Raw genomic sequence first — 18,757 nt, forward strand, 5'->3', positions numbered from 1 at the left:
CCTTGCTCCCTCACTCAGGCAAGTTATTTCACCTCCCAGGGCCTTAGATCACTCATCTGTGACCCAGGGATAGAATAATAGCTACCTGATAAGGTAGCAGGGAGGACTAAGGGATATGATACACATAGCACTTGGCTGCAACGAGGCAAACGCTTCAGCATTGTTACTATCCACGTGTGACTTTTCTAAGCACTTTCTGAGAATTCACAGGCGTGGCCACTTCTGTGCAGAGCCAAAAAATCACTTTTTTCTGTGTGCAGGCCTCTCCCACCAAGCCCTTTGCTAAGAAGGAAGTAACTGTACTCATTTCCCCGCCCCTTCCTGAAGTCCCAGTCTTCAGAAAAAAAAGGATCTACAACTGGAAATCTGCTTTAAACAATTAACCAGCATTGCATGTGTTGCCTTTGGCCCTTGTGTGGAGTCCTGCTGGGTGTTGGTAGAGTGTTTTGGATCCTGGGGACTTGAGAGGAACCTGGTGTACAGGGTTGTGGCTACAGGTGCGTGTCTTTCTTTCTTTCCTTCTTTTCTTTCTTACTTTCTGGCCAGACTGCGGTGGCACACACCTGTAATCCCAGAGGCTTGGGAGGCTGAGGCAGGAGGAATGCAAGTTCAGAGCCAGCCTCAGCAAAAGCAAGGCGCTAAGCAAGTCAGTGAGATTCTGTCTATAAATAAAATGCAAAATAGGGCTGAAATGTGGCTCAGTGGTTGAGTGCCTCTGAGTTCAATCCCCGGTACCACCCCCCCAAAAAAAAAATCTTTCTTTTTTTTTTTTTTTTAAAGAGAGAGGAGAAGGAGAGAGAGAGAGAGAGAGAGAGAGAGAGAGAGAGAGAGAGAGAGAGAGAGAATTTATTTATTTATTTTTAGTTTTTCGGCGGACACAACATCTTTGTTTGTACGTGGTGCTGAGGATTGAACCCGGGCCGCACGCATGCCAGGCGAGCGCGCTACCGCTTGAGCCACATCCCCAGCCCAAATCTTTCTTTTTAAATATATATTTTTCAGTTGTAGTTGGACAACGAAACCTTTATTTACTTACTTATTTATTTTTATGTGGTGCTGAGGATCGAACCCAGGGCCTCACACGTGTTAGGTGAGCGTTCTACCACTGAGCCACAACCCCAGCCACCAAAACTTTCTTTCTTTCTATACTGGGGATTGAAACCAGGAGCTACACTCCTAGTTCTTTTTATTTTTTACTTTGAGACAGGGTCTTACTACATTGTTGAGGCTGGTCTTGAGCTTGTGATTCTTCTGTCTTAGCCTCTTAAGTCGCTGGTTTTACAGTTTTGTGCACCACCGGCCCCCACAAGTGAGTGATTTTTTGAACCCACTCAGTTTTGGGATATCAAGACTATCAAAGGAGTTTTCTCAAACCTTACCCCCACTCTAAGACTCAGAACTGGCTCATCAGATCTTTGGGCACAGGGTTCTTCCTCCCTGCCGGAGGGCAGGAAATACCCTACACCCCCTCCTAAAGCTAAGGTCTGGCAAAGTGCCCAACTTTGGGTGTTGCTGAGAAAACTTCAGTTATTTTGAACATTTGTTTTTTAGGCTGTACTCAGACAGGTTTCATTGGCTGCTGGTAGTCGCTGTGCCTGCCCTTCAACGTCTGTCATCTACCAGAAAGGACCTGTGTGTAGGAGGCAGAAGGTAGGATAAGGAGTGGCCCAGCCAGAGCCCCAAGGCTGGGGTCCTGGGTCCTGAGATCCAAAGGTCACCCTCACTACCTGAGCTCTGGTGTTCTACTTTACTGACTAAGGTCTTCCCTGGCGTGAGTTCTTGGGACAAGAAAGCCCAAGTCCCCAAAGGTCCCCCGGTGGGTTGGGCAGCTCATGTCAATTTTGAGTCCGGATCTGGGGATAGTTACTCCCTGCTTCCTTCCTTTTCTTTTTTCTTCTCTCTCTCTTAGACAGGACCTTGCTAGTTTGCTGAAGCTGCCCTCAAACTTACAATCCTTGTGTCTCAGCCTCCTGAACCCCTGGAATTACAAGCATGCACCACTGCACCCAGCTTCTGCCTGGTCTCTTTTCCACACCTGTGGTCTCACTGGGGCTGGGTGGAGTGTTTGTGTGCAGGCCTTGGTCTGTTCACCACAAATCTGTCCTAGACAGTAGCTGTGGGGTGCTGTGTGCCTGAGCTATCCCTTAGAGATATCTTTAAGACAAATCTGAGAGAATGACTGGGCGCCAGGAATGGGAACACTAGAGGAGGTGCCAGCCAGGGCCTTAATCCCAGAAGGGCAGGAGAGTGACAGAGCATGTCATGGATTTCTTGGTGCCCACAGATGCCATGCTCCAGACTGCATCCATCCATCCCACATCCCAGGGGTCACCGGGCCCAGCAGATGGCCTTGATCCTGCTGGGGGCCTGCCTGGTGGCCCTTTGGGGACTTGGAAATTCTCCAGACCATACTCTTCAGTACCTGGTATTCTACTTAGCCTCTCTGCAGTTGGGACTGCTGTTAAAAGGGATCTGCTGTCTGGCCGAGGAGCTATGCCACATCCATTCCAGGTGACTTCCTATAATCCTTGTGGCAATTGGGTTCCCCACCAGTGTCACTCCCTTGACTTCCAGTCCCCTCCTTGAACGTCTCTGGCTGAACTGGTCTTGGGTCTGGGTCTGGGATGTCCTCTGCAGGTACCAAGGTAGCTACTGGAAGGCTGTGAGGGCCTGTGTGGATTGTCCCATCCGCCGTGGAGCTGTGCTGCTGCTGTCCTGCTATTTCTACTGCTCCCTCCCAAACCCCACTGGCCAGCCCCTCAGTTCGATGCTGGCCTTCCTGGGCTTCTCACAGGCCCTGAGCATCCTCCTAGGTCTCCAGGTATGGTGCAGAGGGAGATAGAAGGTCTGGTTGAATTGGGGCATGGTCTTGTGTGATCTGCCTAAGCTTAGAGCTGGGAGTGGAGTCCTGGGAGTGGAGTCTGTAATGTCCTGGGATGGTAGGTTCAGTGGTGTCAGAGAAGTGAGCAAGTCATCAGCAGGTTGGAAAGCTTCTTGGAAGAGGAGAGCTCTGATCCCATCTTGTTGCCTACAGGGCCTGGCCCCAGCTGAAGTCTCTGCAGTCTGTGAAAAAAGGAACTTCAACGTCGCCCAAGGACTGGCATGGTCATATTATGTTGGATACCTGCGGCTGATCCTGCCAGGTAGGCTGCTCTCTGTGTACTCATTCCTAGACACCATAAGACACATAGCCTCTTGTGTACCTAGAATGCACTATATTTTTCAAAGCATTTTTGTGTCTATCAAATTATTGGATTCCCAAAGCATCCTTGTCAGCCTGAACAATGTTGTTACTCTGCTTGTTTGGCAGTGAGGAATGTGGAGCCGGAAGCCATTCAGTGACTTGCCTAAGGTCATCTGTGAATGTTTTTTGATAAATATTTACCCTATGCCTTGTGCTTTTCCTTTTTTAACTCATATCTATGAAGAAGAGATAGTTATCATCCCTGTTTCTCTCTCTCTCTCTCTCTCTCTCTCTCTCCCTCCCTCTCTCTCTCTCTCTTTTGTATTGGGGATTGAACACAGGGATGCTTAATCACCAAACCACATCCATCCCCAGCCCTTTATATTTTTTGTTTTGAGACAGGGTCTTTTTAAATTGCCGAGACTGGCTTCTAACTTGTGATCCTCCTGCTTCAGCCTCCCAAGTAGCTGGGCTTAGAGGTGTGAGTCACTGCACCCAGTTTATCCCTATTTAAGAGATAAGAAAAGTGTGATTCTGAGAGATTAGTGACTTGTTCAGTGTTATACAGCTTAGTGGGCTTAGTGAGAGGAGGAGATAGGACTTGATCCCAGCTCTGTCCAGACCTGAACCCTTGACCCCTTCACTGTGGAGCCATAAGTCTTATTCCTTTGACATGCAGGCCAAGCCTGCAGCTCTTCCACATCTTATGGCTACCTGCCTTTCGCCCTAGGGCTTCTCCTAGGAGATGGTTCTGGAGTTAAAGGCCTGGCTCTCTGCCAGAAAATGTTAGCAATTTCACCTCCCGGAGCTCTGGCCACCTCTGAGAGCTCTGAAAGCTGTGATGGGAAGGGGAAGAATTGGCACTGAAGCCTGTGAAAAGGAGAAGGAGAAACAGGGTGGTGGGTTTAGGAAGAAGACCACTAGGTACTCTTCTCCACCGTTCGCTGGCCTCCTATACTATGAGATTGGACTTGAACTGGACATGGTGGAATGGCTATAATTCCAGCAACTCAGGAGGCTGAGGTAGGAGGATTACAAGTTTGAGGCCAGCCTCAGCAATTTAGTGAGATCCTATCTCAAAATAAGAAAATAAAAAGGGCTGGGCCTGGCATGGTGGCACATGCCTGTAATCCCAGTGACTTGGGAGGCTGAGGCAGGAGGATATCAAGTTCAAAGCCAGCCTCAGCAAAAAGTGAAGCACTAAGCAACCGAGTGAGACCCTGTCTCTAAATAAAAATATAAAATAGGACTGGGGATGAGGCTCATTGGTCAAGTGCCCTGAGTTCAATCCCTGGTACCAAAAAAAGGGAGTGCTGGGGCTGGGACCGGGCATGGTGGTGCACACCTTTAATCCCAGCAGTTTAGGAGGCTGAGACAGGAGAATCGTGAGTTCAAAGCCAGTCTCAGCAATTTAGTGAGGTCCTAAGCAACTCAGTGAGGCCCTGTCTCTATATAAAATACAAAAAAGGGCTGGGGATGTGGCTTATGATTAAGTACCCCTGAGTTCAATCCCCAGTACCAAAAACAAAACATAGGGCTGAGGATGTCACACAGTGGCAAAGAGCCTCTAGGTTCAACCTCTAGTCCCAAAGCAAACACACAATGAGAGTGGACTAGACCCTCAATTCTCTTGTACCCATAGACTAAGGGAGGACAATGGCCTTGGTATTAGTCCCGAATTTCATGGGATGCAGGGTTTACAGAGATGACTTCTTGACTTCCCTACCTAGGACTCCGGGCTCGGATCCAAACTTATAACCAGTTCCACAACAACATGCTACGAGGTGCAGGGAGCCAACGGCTGTATATCCTCTTCCCGCTGGAGTGTGGGGTGCCTGATGACCTGAGTGTAGCTGACCCCAACATTCGCTTCCTGCATACTCTGCCCCAGCAGAGTGCTGACCGTGCTGGCATCAAGGGCCGGGTTTACTCCAACAGCATCTATGAGCTTCTGGAGAATGGGAAGCCGGTGAGCTCACAAGGAGGTAGGGGGTCCCTGGAAGACCTCCAGGACCCTGGGCTCTGACCAAGCACTGATAAAAATTCAAGATGCTTCTCCGAGCCTCGGTTGGTCCCAGGGCTAGCAAGATTCAGTTCTGAATGGTAATAGTAAATAACATTTCTTAAGCATTTACTGCATGCCAGGTGCCATTCTGAGTGGATCATATTACCATTCCATTGAAACTCACCATGTCTCTGGGGACAGGGACTGTTACAATGCCTACCTTACAAAGGAAGAAACTGAGGCTCAGAGACAGTGAAAAAGTGGATGATTTCAGCTTGAGTATAGTATGCTCTTGATCACCAAGCTGCCCTAAATGCAGGCTGTGAGACCATCTGAAGAGTTTCCTGGGGCTGGAGTGGTGGCTCAGTGGTAGAGTGCATGCCTAGCATGCATGAGGCACTGGGTTCGATCCTTGGCACCACATAAAAAACAAGCTAATGTATCCACCTAAAACTAAAGATACATAAATAAATAAATATTTTTTTTTAAAAAAAGAGTTTCCTGTAGGTATGGGGAAACCCAGACCACAGTTGGAGCCCAGAGCCCCGCACCCAGACTCCACTTCCAGCTGGAGCAGCTGCTGTAGGTCTTGCCCTGGGATCTTAGAAGGATCTGTGAAGGATAAGATTTGCCCAATCTAGTCCTGATTTCAGGAGGGAGGTGTCAGGTGAAGGCAGATCAGAGAGCACAGACATCATCAGTGGCCACCTCCCAGAACTCGGTTTCTGCAGACTGAGGGAACGGGGCCTCAGCCCAAAGCACTGCAGTCCAGAGTCTGTCTGCCTAGACAGAAACTCAATCTGTTCTTTCTTTCACCTCCTCCAGGCAGGTACCTGTGTCCTGGAGTATGCCACCCCCTTGCAGACCTTGTTTGCCATGTCACAAGATGGCAGAGCTGGCTTTAGCCGGGAGGATCGGCTTGAACAGGCCAAACTCTTCTGTCGAACACTTGAGGACATCCTGGCAGAAGTCCCTGAGTGTCAGAACAACTGTCGCCTCATTGTCTACCAGGGTGAGGGGTTGATAGACTGGGGGGGCAGGAGGAGTCAGGGTCTGTGGGTCCCTAGAGAGTAAGAAGGCAGCACTTTCCTGAGCCATCTCAAGTGGTCAGGGTGGTCAAACCCTGCCCCTTTCTTCTGTGGGAAAGGTTCCCCTACCAACCTGGGACACTAGATTGCTTTCTGAGGTTTTTGGCTATAGACACTGGGTGGAGCCTGAAGAGGTGGGTTCTGGGAGTCCCTTGTTTTATCTAGGAATGCCATGGGAAGCAGAAGAGTCCTTGGTTAGAGAATAGGGAGCACAAGAGAAGAGGGCTGCAGCCTCAGCTCTACCTTGACTGTGTGACCTTTTGTATCACCATCTCTAAGACCAAGAGAATGGAATTCCATGACCTCTAAAACCACTTCTAACTAGGATTCCATTGAGCCTCTAGCCCCAGAGGCTGTGGGTGGGTGGGAAGAGGGGGTAGGGAGGAATGGGGGATCTTCTCTAAGTATGTTCCAGTGGGTTTAGGATCCTAACTCCTGTCCCATGACCCCACTCCAGAATCTGCAGAGGGGAGCAGCTTCTTGCTGTCACAGGAAGTTCTCCGGCACATGCGGCAGGAGGAAAAAGAGGAGGTTACTTTGAGCACCATGGGGACCTCAGTGGTGCCCAGTTCCTCCACCCTGTCCCAAGAGCCCAAGCTCCTCATCAGTGATATGGAACAGCCTCTCCCACTCCGCACTGATGTCTTCTGAGGCCCAGGGTCATCTTGCCTGAGCCTTCGAGAATCAGAACTGGAGCTTGCTTCAACTGCTGGATGTTCAGCAGAGCCATGCCTCCCAAAGAGGACTTTGCAGAGAAGGTTTCTGGACTTGACATCTCCAGATGAGTCCTGTATCCATGGGCAAGCCATTTTACCTTTTTGAGCTGTAATCTCTTCTACAAAATGGGATTATAATTATTGCCCTACCTCACAGGGTTGTTGTGAGGACTGTGCATATGTAGAAGTTTTGTCTAAGCTCTAAGTACCAGGTAAACTTAAGGGGTATGCCAGTTATTTTCCATTAGACCCTCTAGTGCCCAGGGACAGATTTGTCTGGGTGGCACAACAGACTCTCTTGTCCTTGGATTTCTGGTCATCTTTGCTCAATGGGGAGCTTCAGCAGGAGAATGGAGGGAGGAAGAGGTTGGGGTGTTTATCCCAGCTCCCTCCTGGCAGTTCAAAAGTCGAGTGGGCTCTCTTGACAAGTGACCCTCCTGGCAAACCTGTCCATCTCCAGGTTGGGGGAACTGCCTCCTCTCCTTACCCCTGGCAATCGCATTGGCTCTCCAGTAAAGGCCTCACTCTCAGTTGTGGTTTCCTTATGTCCTGCCCTTTTTCAATGTCCTTTTTTATTTGAAGTGGTGGTGGTGGTGTGTGTGTGTGTGGGGGGCGTACCAGGAATTGAACCCAGGGGCACTGGACCACTGAGCCACATCCCCAGCCCTATTTCATATTTTATTTTGAGACAGGGTCTCACTGAGTTGCTTAGTGCCTCCCAATTGCTGAGCCTGGTTTTGAATTTATAATTCTCCTGTTTCAGCCTCCCAAGCGTCTGGGATTACAGGCCTGTGCCACCACACCTGACTCTCAATAGTCATTTCTCTAGTCCTTTTTTGAGCTCAGATTACCTACTTTGAGTATGTCATCATTTTGCTGTTGGACTTTGCCAGATTAAAAAAAAAAAAAAATTGTGTTTATCTGCTCTGATGTTCAGACCTAAATCCAAGCATGCTTCCACGTACCTCTCATCCTGTTCAGGGCAGTGTGGGTTGGGTGCCACTTCAGTCTGGGCAGAGCCTACCAGTTGGCAAAGAGCATAGAGTCAGGTGGTATCCCCTAACCTCCCTGCCTTTTCAATGCCCTTTCAGTATCTCCGGTGAGTGGCTTGGGGAGCAGGGGCCGGAGGATAGGCTGAACCAGTACACAGATGCCATGAGTGGCATCCAGGGCCCACTGAATAAATGTCCCCAGATGAGAGAGCCTGCAATAGGATCAAGGAAGAAGAGTTTGTGTGAGAAGATGGGACATCCCCTGGGATGTCTTGGACAACACAGCTAGTCATCATGCCATATGTTATGGCATCATCCTCAGAACAGAGGCACTGTGGTGGCACAGTTGCCCCTCACTGGGGGGGAAGGCAGCCTGTTTCTACTAGTTCCATCTGGGATGACTTGCTCCTTCCCTCCTACCTTTGTTGCTTTTCCAACTTTGTTTTTTGATATGTAGGGTTTTTGTTGTTTGTTTTTTTGGTACTGGGGATTGGACCCAGGGGTGCTTTACCCCTGGATCACAATTCCAGCCATTTTTATTATTATGTTTTTTAAATTTTGAGATAGTGTGTCTTTAATTTGCTTACAGCCTTGCTATATTGCTGAGGCTGGCCTTGAATTTGTGGTCCTCTTGCCTCAGCCTTCTGAACCGCTGAGATTACAGACATGCCACCATAGCTAGCTCCACCTTTGTTTTAAATTTTTTTTTTTCATTTGTAGATGAACACCATACCTTTATTTTATTTATTTGTTTTTATATGGTGCTAAGGATCAAACCCTTTGCCTCACACATGCTAGGCAAGTGCTCTACCACTGAGCTACAAACCAGCCCCTCCACCTTTTTATTTTTATCACAAATGCTCAATAAGCATTTCTGAGTGCAGCATCATTTTGAAGAAATGTTCCGCACAGAGAAAACCAGCTACTCCTATGGACAACAGAGTCAAGGGAATCAAGGGGGAAACTATCCCCTTGCCCAGCTGTTCCAGCCATATTCCTTCCAAGACCTGAGATTCTTCCATCATGTCAGTTACTCTTACACCAGAAACCAGTCCAGAATCAAGGGCCTCGGACTTGACCTTGCTCCACCCATCAGCGCCCAGCATGGTGGCCAGTGTGTAGAGCTTAATGGCCCCAAGTTCAAACCCTGACTCCAGGTCAAGGATGTGGCTCAGTATACAGTACTTGCCTAGCATGTATGAGGTCCTGGCTTCCATCCCTACCCAGTACTATAAAACAGGTAAATAGATATAATGTCCTGACTCTACCAGTTGGTATTTGCATCTGTCTGGGTGTTTCTTGTTTGTTCGTTTGTTTTGTTTGTTTTAGTACTGGGAATTGAACCCAGTTGCTCTACCACTGAGCTATTTTTTATTTTGAGACGGACTCTCTAAATTGCACTGACTGACCTCAAACTTGCAATCTTCCTGCCTCAGCCTCCCAAGTAGCTAAGATTGTGCCATTGTGCCTGGGTAGGAAATGTTTTGTGGTAAATTCTAGGCTTATTTCTACAGGACCATGTGGATAGAAAGTGGGAGATGATGAGAATCCCCAAATTCCCCCATCACACCCTGAGAAGGCAAGACAGAGTCAGTGGGGTCCATTCAAAGGCAATCTTTGAACTATAAATGGTGCTTGGGATTTCCAAAGGCTTTAGACATTGTCAACAAAACCTAGGCCCTGCACCAAGATTTGCTCCATCATGGGTGAAAGGCAACCTTTCCTTCCTTGAGTCCTCAGAATCTCAGAAAAGGCAGATCATGGGTTCTTTGCTGTGGCTGTCCCTGACTGGACTTTAATAGGATCTGGGCACTCTATGGAGCATCTGACATTCCTGATTAGAATTGAGGTGGGTGGTGGAATCTTTCACAGTGGATTCACTTTACCCCAAAAGGGAAGGAGATTAAGGCTGATGGTGTGGGCAGGGACTCAGAGCTTAAGGGTCAGGAGCTCTGTGAAGGGAGGTAAGTCTTCATAAACCTTAGACCCTGGGGACACCCACAGCAGCAGTCCTCTGCACAGGGCCCTGCTCTCAAGCTTCTTTCATTTTTCCTGTCCATCAAGAGCTCTTTTCAGAAACATTTGGAGAGGGCAGCTCCTGCTCAGTCCAGTATACCCATCTACAGCTCTGATGCTTAGGCTCCAATTTGCTTTTGCTCTAATTCTCAGTCCAGTTTCTTGTGCTGAGCCAGATCAGATTAACTTCCAAAATCTCCCTCTTACAGATATGTTTCTTCATCAATACTGGGCCTGGGCCCTTCTGGAGTAGGATCAGATCCAGGGATAGGAGGTCCCTGCTGGTCTTCTTTATGACTGTCCTGGGGGCCCAGCAGCCTCCAGTGGATGAGGTAGATGCCATACTCTGGCTTTGGAGCTGGTGGCTCTGTGGAGAGAGTAGCATGGCCTTGGTGCAGCCTTGGCCCAAAGTGGACTGCCACCACAATACAGACCGCAAGCAGGACAAAGGCGGCAACAATGATGGTGAGTGGTGGCAGCCCGTCTCCTTGAAGTGGTTCCCAGGCTCCACCCAGCACCTCTGGAAGCTGCCTCTGGGGCTCCTGCCCCAATGAACCATTCACAGCTGGAGGAGGAGTCATCAGTCTGGGAGGGGAGGAGAAAAGAGAGGCTGAAGTGGGCATGTACACACAGAAAAAGGTCAAAATGGAGCCGGGAGTGATGGTGCATGCCTGTAATCCTGGCAACTCAGGAGGCTGAGTCGGGAGGATTGCAAGTTCAAGACCTGCCTCAGCAATTTAGCAGGAAATTAAAAAACAAAAGGGGCTGGAGAGGGCTGGGATTGTGGCTAAGAGAAAGAGCGCTTGCCTCGCATGTGTGAGGCACTGGTTTGATCCTTAGCACCACATAAAAATAAAATAAAGAGACTGTGTTCATCTATAACTAAAAAATATTTTTTTAAAGAGCTGGGGATGTAGCTCAGAAGTAAAGCACCCTTGGGCTCAATCCCTAGTGACCCCCTCCAAAGAAAAAGACCAAAATAGAAAGAGATTGACACCCAAAGGAAACAGAGAGACAGAGAAACTGAGAGAGGAAAACACACACACATACACACACACACACAGAAGAGAAACAGAGGTAATCACACACATAAACAGAAAATAAAAGACAAAGACAAAAGACAGAGGAGGATACAGAGAGAAAGATACACATGGGAAAAGGAAAAGAAAAGGAGATAAAGATGGAGACTGAAATAAAGATGGAGACAGAGACAAAGAAATGGAAAGACAGCAAGTTAAAGTTGCTCAGAAAGGGGCGAAGAGAAGGGCATCATTATAGTCTGGCCAATAATTTGGTCCCAAGTCCCTTCCCACTGCCTGCCTGTTTTCCCAGGTCTTAGCAAGATTCCTAAATAGGTCCTGTGTCCTGGGTCAAGAATCTGAGCATGCTATGGGCTGCTGTCCCACGTTCTGGGCAGTGGGAAGTGAACAGCTAGCTGCTTCTTAAAGTCCTGGAGAAAGGGAATCATTGTCTGGCCTCTTAGGCTCCCCTACTCCCACTCACTGGAAGGCAGAAAGGTGCTCCTCTGGGGGAGGAAACAGAGCACAAAGAACCCCAGAAGCTTGGGGTGAGGCAGGGAGGCCTCATTCTATACTATGTGCCCCCTGCTCCCAGGCCTCAGGGTCAAGTTCTGGAGGCTTGAGGGGGCAGTATCCACGGTGTATTCCTGGATTTGCCAAGGACAAACTGAGGAGATTCAGTGCCAGTCTCCCCCTGTCAGGATCTCTGGGTTCTACCAAAAGCATGGGGACATAATCCCCACCTATCTATCTCCACCCTGCTGGATGGCAGTGAAGGAAACAAAGCTCAAAACTGTAATCCCCAGAGTGAGGTCATCACAAGCCTGAGGAACATTTCTCCCCAGCTTCTCCCGAGCAGGACCATGCTGCAGACCCTAGGGGGAGGGGCACCCTTCTAGGCCTCAGCCCTGCCCTCCTCATGGGTAGGCAACTGGGACTCAGGAATGGCTTGCCCCAATTGTCCTCTGTCACACTGTCCTTTCTATCCCATCTCCCTTTGCATAATGTGGAAAGCCCAATACTCACCGCCCCTCCTTGAGCTTTCAGGGACCAACCATAGGGCTTCCAGGGCAGAGGACAGGAAAGCAGCACCGGATGTAGGGGGTTGGGGGGGAAGCCCAGGACTGGGAAAGGCTTGGGGCCCCTGCAGGGAGTCAGGCCAGCCTGGCAGGAAGGGATGAGCAAGAGTCTACCTGGTTCATTGTCCGGGACTGGTGCGGGGCTCCCTTGGGATTCGAGGCCAGGTAGGCAAAGGCGAGCTGGCTGCCCCCGCTCAGCCCCTACCCGGAGCTGCCACGTCTGCAGGGCTCATGGGGCACACACCCTCTGCACACAATTTTACTACTCTTTCCCGCGCTTGCACTTCCGGGAACATTTGAGCTACCCTGGGCCAGTCGTTAACTCTGATAGTTGATCTTCCTCCTTGGCCCCTCCTTTCTGGCTGCCTGCCAACTTCAGGAGCTGGGTCAGCCCGCCCACCCCTCCTCCACCAGATCTCAGCCCCTGCCAGGCTCCCCCTCTCCCGCACCAGGATATGCACTCCCCACCGCCACCTATTTCCTGAAGTTACTGTCCTTTGATCTTCTTTTTATATATTATACTTCAAACTCAAAGGAAAATGTAGATTAACACACACTCCCTATGTAACATATTGTATATATAATAAATCTCTAAATATCTATGGCCCAACCTCCGGCTCTGTTCCTTTCTTATTAGTTTTCTGACATTTATTTATAAAATATTAAGAATTAAAGTTTATTCTAAAAATCTATTTTTACTTCACGCCTGTAATCCCAGCACTCAGGAGGCTGAGTCAGGAGGATCACAAGTTCAAGGCCAGCCTCAGCAATTTAGCAAGACCGTAAGCAACTTAGTGAGACCCTGCCTCAAAATATAAAATAAAGAAAAGGTCTGGGGATGTGATTCAGTGGTTACATACCCCTGGGTTCAATCCCCAGGAGAAAAAAAAATCGATTTTTACTTTTAGTTAATTTGGTGTGCGGTGGTGCATGCCTATCATCCCAGCTACTCAGGTGGCTGAGGCAGAAAGATCCCAACTTCAAAGCCAGCCTCAGCTATTGGCTAGACCCTGCCTCAAAAAAAAAAAAAGAGAGCTGAGGACATAGTTTAGTGTTAGAGCGCCCCTGTGTTTAATTCCCAGTACTGCAAAAAGAAAATCCATTTTCACTTTTTATTTATTATTATTGTTGTTGTTATTATTATGCAAATAATACTGGGAATTGAACACACACGTGAAGTAAGGGTTCTATCACTCAGCTACTTCCCAGCCCTTTTACTATTTATTTACTTATTATATTTTTTGGTACTGGGGATTTAACCCAGAGGCACTACTGCTGAGCTACAATCTCCAGCCCTTTTTGTTTTTTATTTTGAGACAGGGTCTCACCAAGTTGCTTAGGGAATCGCTTAATTGCTGAGGCTGGCTTTGAATTTGCAATCTTCTTCCTTCTGTCTGGAGTTGCTGGGATTACAGGCATGTGCCACGGCATCCAGCAAAAAAAAAACATTCCTTTTCTTTTGTTTTCTCTCTCTCTCTCTCTCTCTCTCTCTCTCTCTCTCTCTCTCTTTTTTCTTTTTTCTTTTTTGGTAGTTGTAGATGGACAGAATGCCTTTATTTTATTTGTTTATTTTTATGTGGTGCTGAGGATCAAACGCAGTGCCTCACGTATGCTAGGCAAGCGCTCTGCCTCTGAGCAATAGCCCCAGCCCTGGTTTTTTTTTTTTTTTTTTTTATTGTTGGTTGTTCAAAACATTACAAATTTCTTGACATATCATATTCCACGCTTTGATTCAAGTGGGTTATGAACTCCCACCTTCACCCCATACACAGATTGCAGAATCACATCAGTTACACATCCATTGATTTACATATTGCCATACTAGTGTCTGTTGTGCTCCGCTGCCTTTCCCATCCTCCACCCTCCCCCAGCCCTGGTTTTTACAAACATGAATTTTATATCTCTTTGCATTTATTTGAATGTAACTTCATTTGCAAAAGTGTTTTATTTAATGTGTCAAAGTCAAAAAAAGTGTCCAACAGAGTGCTCTCTAGTCAGTTGTTTGTTTGTTTGTTTGTTCCAGGACTGGGGATTCAACTCAGGGGCACTGAGCCACATTCCCAATCCTTTTTTATTTTTTATTTTAACACAGGGTCTCGATAAATTGCTGAGGCTGGCCTTGAGGTTGTGATCCTCCTGCCTTAGACCCCCGAGTCCCTGGGACTAACAGGTGCATGCCATGCACTCAGTTCAGAGACAGTTTTTACAAGTTGCTTTTTTTCTGGCTGGCTTCACGGGACCAGCCATTCTTCATCCTGCCACCTGATGCACATACATCATTACCAGAGAATATAGGTCACTGGAAGAGGGTTTCCAAAGTGTTCCCAGAGAGGGCAGAACAAGTTCCCGAGTCAAGCTCAGGATAAGTGGGGTCCTTGGTGTATGTGACAGAAAAGAATTTCAGTACACACCAATACATACACGGAGATTTATTAAGAAAAACAAGTAATGCACATTCAAGGAGAATGCAGAGAGTGAGACACAGTTCTGAGTTCTCTGATTTCTTTTAAAGGAAACTTGGTGAGGGGTGGACATGAGCGGGTATGCTAGGATGGCATCAGTTTGGTTCTTCTCAGTGTTCTTAGGCTGTCCAGGTCTTCATTATCTGATCAGTAGAAAATATTGGAAAGTCCTCTAAGTTGTAAGTTTCTATTTATTGGGCTAATTAACAGTGTGAAAGGTAATTTTCCTAAGTGAGTCAATTTACAGTAAATTTAAGATTTACAGATTTCCCAGAAATTTGGGAGGGACCTGCCTGGGAGAGAGAGAGTGGCTCAGAGAGTGACAGGCCTGGAAAGGTATGTCAAACCTCAGATCAAAATTATATTTCCTCATTGGACGCAGTGGTGAACTCTTGTAACCCCAGTGACTCAGGAGGCTAAGACAGGAAGATTGAAAGTTCAAGGCCAGCCTGGGCAATTTAGAAAGACCCTGTCTCAAACTGAAAAATAAAAAGGATTGGGATTGTAGTTCAGAGGTAAAGCAGCCCTAGGTTCAATTTCCAATACCAAAAAAAGTTTTTGAAAAGAGGAGATGTTTCCTTTTCCTTTTTTTAAAAAATAAGTTTTTAGTTGTTGATGGACCTTTATTTTATTCATTTATTTATAGGCTCAGAATTGAACCCAGTGCCTCACACGTGCTAGGCAAGTACTCCCCCACTGAGTTACAACCCCAGCCCCTCCTTGTCCTTTCTTTTTTTATATATATATTTATTTTTTAGTTGTAGTTGGACACAACACCTTTATTTTTATTTATTTATTTTTTATGTGGTGCTGAGGATCAAGCTCAGTGCCTCATGCATACTAGGAGAGCGCTGTACTGCTGAGCCACAACCCCATCCCTCCTTGATGTCTCCTTTCTACTTTTTTTTTTTTTTTCATTGTACTGGGATTAAACCCAGGGACCCACTGAGCTACATCCCCAGCCCTTTTTATTTATTGTAGAGGCTGGCCTCAAGCTTATGATCCTCCTTCCTCAGACTTCAGAGTTGCTGGGATTGATTCCAGGCAAGTGCCACAGCACCCAGCTGTCTACCTATTTTTTATGTCTTTTATCCAACTCCAACCTCAGCACCACTCTGTCTTTCAGATGGGAGACCAGGAACCCCCCCTTACCTAGTGACTTGATGAAACAGGGTATAACCTCTTGGTTCCTTGTCTCTTAGCCAAACAGCCTACACCCTGACATGCAGGGAGTCCACTGAGCCCTCCATGATCACTTGAGCCCAGGTACCTTGAGCTGAACTGACCCTTGAATTACATGAGCATGGTTGCTGGTTGATTCTGAAGCCTCTGGTTAGCACTTGCCCATGCAATTAAGGGCTCTGGTCATCCTCTGCCTCCTACTCTGATCCACTTAGACATTAGCCAGTGGGAATTTGGAGTGTGTCCCAAGTCCAAGGTTTTAGCCACTGCTTCTTGCCTCCCCCCTTCTCAAGACACATGTGACAATGCTCTTATAAACACCTTCACTGGGGCCTTGGATCAAAAAGCTCAATTTGTAATCCTTCTGATGGATATATATATATATATATATATATATATTTTTTTTTTTTTTTTTTTTTTTTTCATCAATATTGGATCTATCTCTTAAAGAGGTCCATGGAGGATAAGAAGGTGGAACTTCTCCACCACTTTCTTATCTCCACACTCAGTATTGTGAATTGCCTTTCCCCATTCCTACCCTCTAAACCTTAACCATCAATAATGGCTTAATTCTAGTGTCACCTCCTTCCAGAATGTATTCTACCACCCATTATACTTGAGTAGCCTTCTTTCTTTTTCTTTTCTTTCTTTCCTCTCAGTAGTCCCTAGTACCAGGGACACTTTATCACTGAGCTACATATCCAGCCCTTTTTTATTCTTTGTTTTGACATAGGCTCTCACTAAATTGTTGAAAGTCTCACTAAATTGCTGAGGCTGACCTCGAACATGTGATTCTCCTACCTCAGCCTCCTGAGTTGCTGGGATTACAGGCATGTACCACCATGCCTGGCACCTTCTTTCTTTTCTTTAAACCCTATAGTAGTTGGTTTCTCATCAGCTTCTAATATTTGTTACATTTTTATTATTTGGTACTGGGATTGAACCCAGGGGCACTTAACACTGAATAACAGCACCAGCCCTTTTTTAATTTTTTTTATTTAAAGACAGCATCTCACTAAATTGCTTAGGGCCTCACTATGTTGCTGAGGCTAGGGGATCACATGTTGCAATCCTCCTGCCTCAGCCTCCTAAACCTCTGAGATTACAGATCCTTCTGCCTCAGCCTCCCGAGCTGCTGGTAGTATAGGTGTGAGCCACCATACTGGGCTTATTTTTAATTTTGAGACAGGGTTTCACTAAATTGCTGAGGCTATCTTTGAACTTGAGATCTTGCTGCCTCAGACTCCCGAGTTGCTGGGATTACATGAGCCACCATAACCAACTCTGAATTACACTTTGAGGTTGATTGAAGGTGATGAAGGTATCCATACAGTGGTGGGATGTCTAGCACCTGAGTGGGATGAGGAAGGCATCCATGAGGCAGGGTGTGGAAACAGAGACTGTAGATTGGTTACTGAAAAGGAAGTGATCAAATAAATAAACATATCAAGAATATATGAGGGCTGGGGTTGTGGCTCAGCAGTAGAGCGCTCGCCTAGCATGCATGAGGCACTGGGTTCGATCCTCAGCACCACATAAAAATAAAATAAAGATATTGTGTCCACCTAAAAACTAAAAAATAAATATTTTTTAAAAAATAAATAAAATAGAGTTATTGTGTACAACTACAACTAAAAAACAAAATATTTTTTTAAAAAGAATATGTGGGGCTGGGGTTGTGGCTTAGTGGTAGAGCACTCGCCTAGTGTGTACGGGGAGGTTGATTCAATCCTCAGCACATCTATAAAAATAAAAATAAAGGTATTGTGTCCAACTATAACTAAAACAAAACATTTTTTAAAAAAAGTATGTGAGCCAGTTGGGCAGTGGTGCACACCTGTAATCACAGTGACTTGGGAAACTGAGGCAGGAGAATTCCAAGTTTGAGGACAGCCAGGGCAACTTAGAGAAATCCTATCTTAAAATAAAAAACAAAAACAAAAAACCTGGGATTGTAGCTCAGTTGTAGAGCATATCTGGGTTCAATCCTCAGTATTACATACACACACAAAAAGGATATGTGAATGGGTCTGCAGTGGCATACACAGCTCCAGAGGCTGAGACAGGGGGATCACAATTTCAAAGATAGCCTCAGCAACTTAACACCTAAGGAACTCATCGAGACCCTATCTCAAAAGAAGGGGCTGGGGATGTTGCTCAGTGGTTAAGCACCCCTAGATTCAATCACTGGTACAAAAAAAAAAAAGATGCGTGAGTCAGATTTCAGAGAATGGCCTTGGAGAAGCTACCAGTTTCACCATCTGCTTGTAAAAGGAGCGAAGTTTCCTTAGAGAAATTGCTGATTCCAAGACTAGGCAGGTTACACAATAAACTTGGAAGATCTCATTAAGCTAGGAAGTAAAAATAGTGCTCATGATGGAGCTTTGTCAAAAGGACTCAGAAACCAGCTTGAAGGGGCTCCCACTGGCCAAAAAGGGAACAATTGGAGCAGCAAAATCATAAATTATTATGATATATTATAATCCATTGAATGACAGGAATGACTTCATACAAATATGAATTTAAAAATAAAGTTGAAAATTTGTTGAAGAGTGAAATATTTAGATAGTTTCTAAGTATCTCCCCACAAAATACCCACTAATGATACAAAGGAGAAAGTATAACTTTAGTATAGAGAAAGCCAGCTGATTAGTGACCTCCACCTTCACCCTCACACTCCCTCCCCCACCACAAGATATAACCCTTAGAATTTGTGAATGTTACGTCTTTGGAAAAAAAGAGCCTTTGCAGATGTAATTAAGCCATGGTCCTTGAACTGAGAGGATCATCTTAAATTATGCAGATGAGTCCTAAATTCAATGGCAAATGTCCTTCTAAGGGCTGGGGATGTGGCTCAAGTGGTAGGTAGCGCGCTCGCCTGGCATGTGTGCGGCCCGGGTTCGATCCTCAGCACCACATACAAACAAAGATGTTGTGTCTGCCGAAAACTAAAAAAAATATATTAAAAAAATTCTCTCTCTCTCTCTCCCTCTCTCTCTCTCTCTTTAAAAAAA

The 18,757-nt window shown here is 46.5% G+C and overlaps 2 protein-coding genes across 4 annotated transcripts; one reads left to right on the top strand and one right to left on the bottom strand.

The window, feature by feature from the left end:
- The first annotated feature begins 317 nt into the window (after positions 1-317).
- Sting1 (stimulator of interferon response cGAMP interactor 1) lies at positions 318-7,523 on the top strand. Of its 3 annotated transcripts, XM_027927599.3 has the most exons (8): positions 318-497; positions 1,552-1,650; positions 2,285-2,511; positions 2,638-2,821; positions 3,035-3,143; positions 4,915-5,153; positions 6,015-6,201; positions 6,735-7,523. In XM_027927599.3, exons 3-8 carry the CDS (start codon positions 2,285-2,287, stop codon positions 6,926-6,928), a joined length of 1,140 nt encoding a protein of 379 aa, XP_027783400.1. In that variant the 5' UTR covers positions 318-497; positions 1,552-1,650; the 3' UTR covers positions 6,929-7,523. The 3 variants fall into 3 exon arrangements, with proteins under 3 accessions (XP_027783400.1, XP_027783402.1, XP_027783401.1); XM_027927601.3 differs by lacking the exon at positions 1,552-1,650; XM_027927600.3 differs by lacking the exons at positions 318-497; positions 1,552-1,650 and adding an exon at positions 1,669-1,771.
- A 2,061-nt stretch (positions 7,524-9,584) lies between these two features.
- Smim33 (small integral membrane protein 33) lies at positions 9,585-12,377 on the bottom strand. The gene is made up of 2 exons (XM_027927669.3): positions 12,214-12,377; positions 9,585-10,586 (listed from the first exon to the last, which is right to left on the bottom strand). The coding sequence occupies exon 2, from the start codon at positions 10,580-10,582 to the stop codon at positions 10,205-10,207; it is 378 nt and encodes a 125-aa protein (XP_027783470.1). The 5' UTR covers positions 10,583-10,586; positions 12,214-12,377; the 3' UTR covers positions 9,585-10,204.
- Between the last annotated feature and the right edge of the window lie 6,380 nt (positions 12,378-18,757).

The sequence above is a fragment of the Marmota flaviventris genome, chromosome 5 (assembly GCF_047511675.1).
Source record: "Marmota flaviventris isolate mMarFla1 chromosome 5, mMarFla1.hap1, whole genome shotgun sequence".
Lineage (NCBI taxonomy): Eukaryota > Metazoa > Chordata > Mammalia > Rodentia > Sciuridae > Marmota > Marmota flaviventris.

Bases quoted from the DNA above. Each gene is read 5' to 3' on its own strand.
- Sting1 (XM_027927599.3), top strand. From the start codon at position 2,285: ATGCCATGCTCCAGACTGCATCCATCCATCCCACATCCCAGGGGTCAC. The intron at 2,822-3,034 runs GTATGGTGCAGA...TGTTGCCTACAG, and splicing joins GCATCCTCCTAGGTCTCCAG to GGCCTGGCCCCAGCTGAAGT. The intron at 5,154-6,014 runs GTGAGCTCACAA...CACCTCCTCCAG, and splicing joins TTCTGGAGAATGGGAAGCCG to GCAGGTACCTGTGTCCTGGA.
- Smim33 (XM_027927669.3), bottom strand. From the start codon at position 10,582: ATGACTCCTCCTCCAGCTGTGAATGGTTCATTGGGGCAGGAGCCCCAG.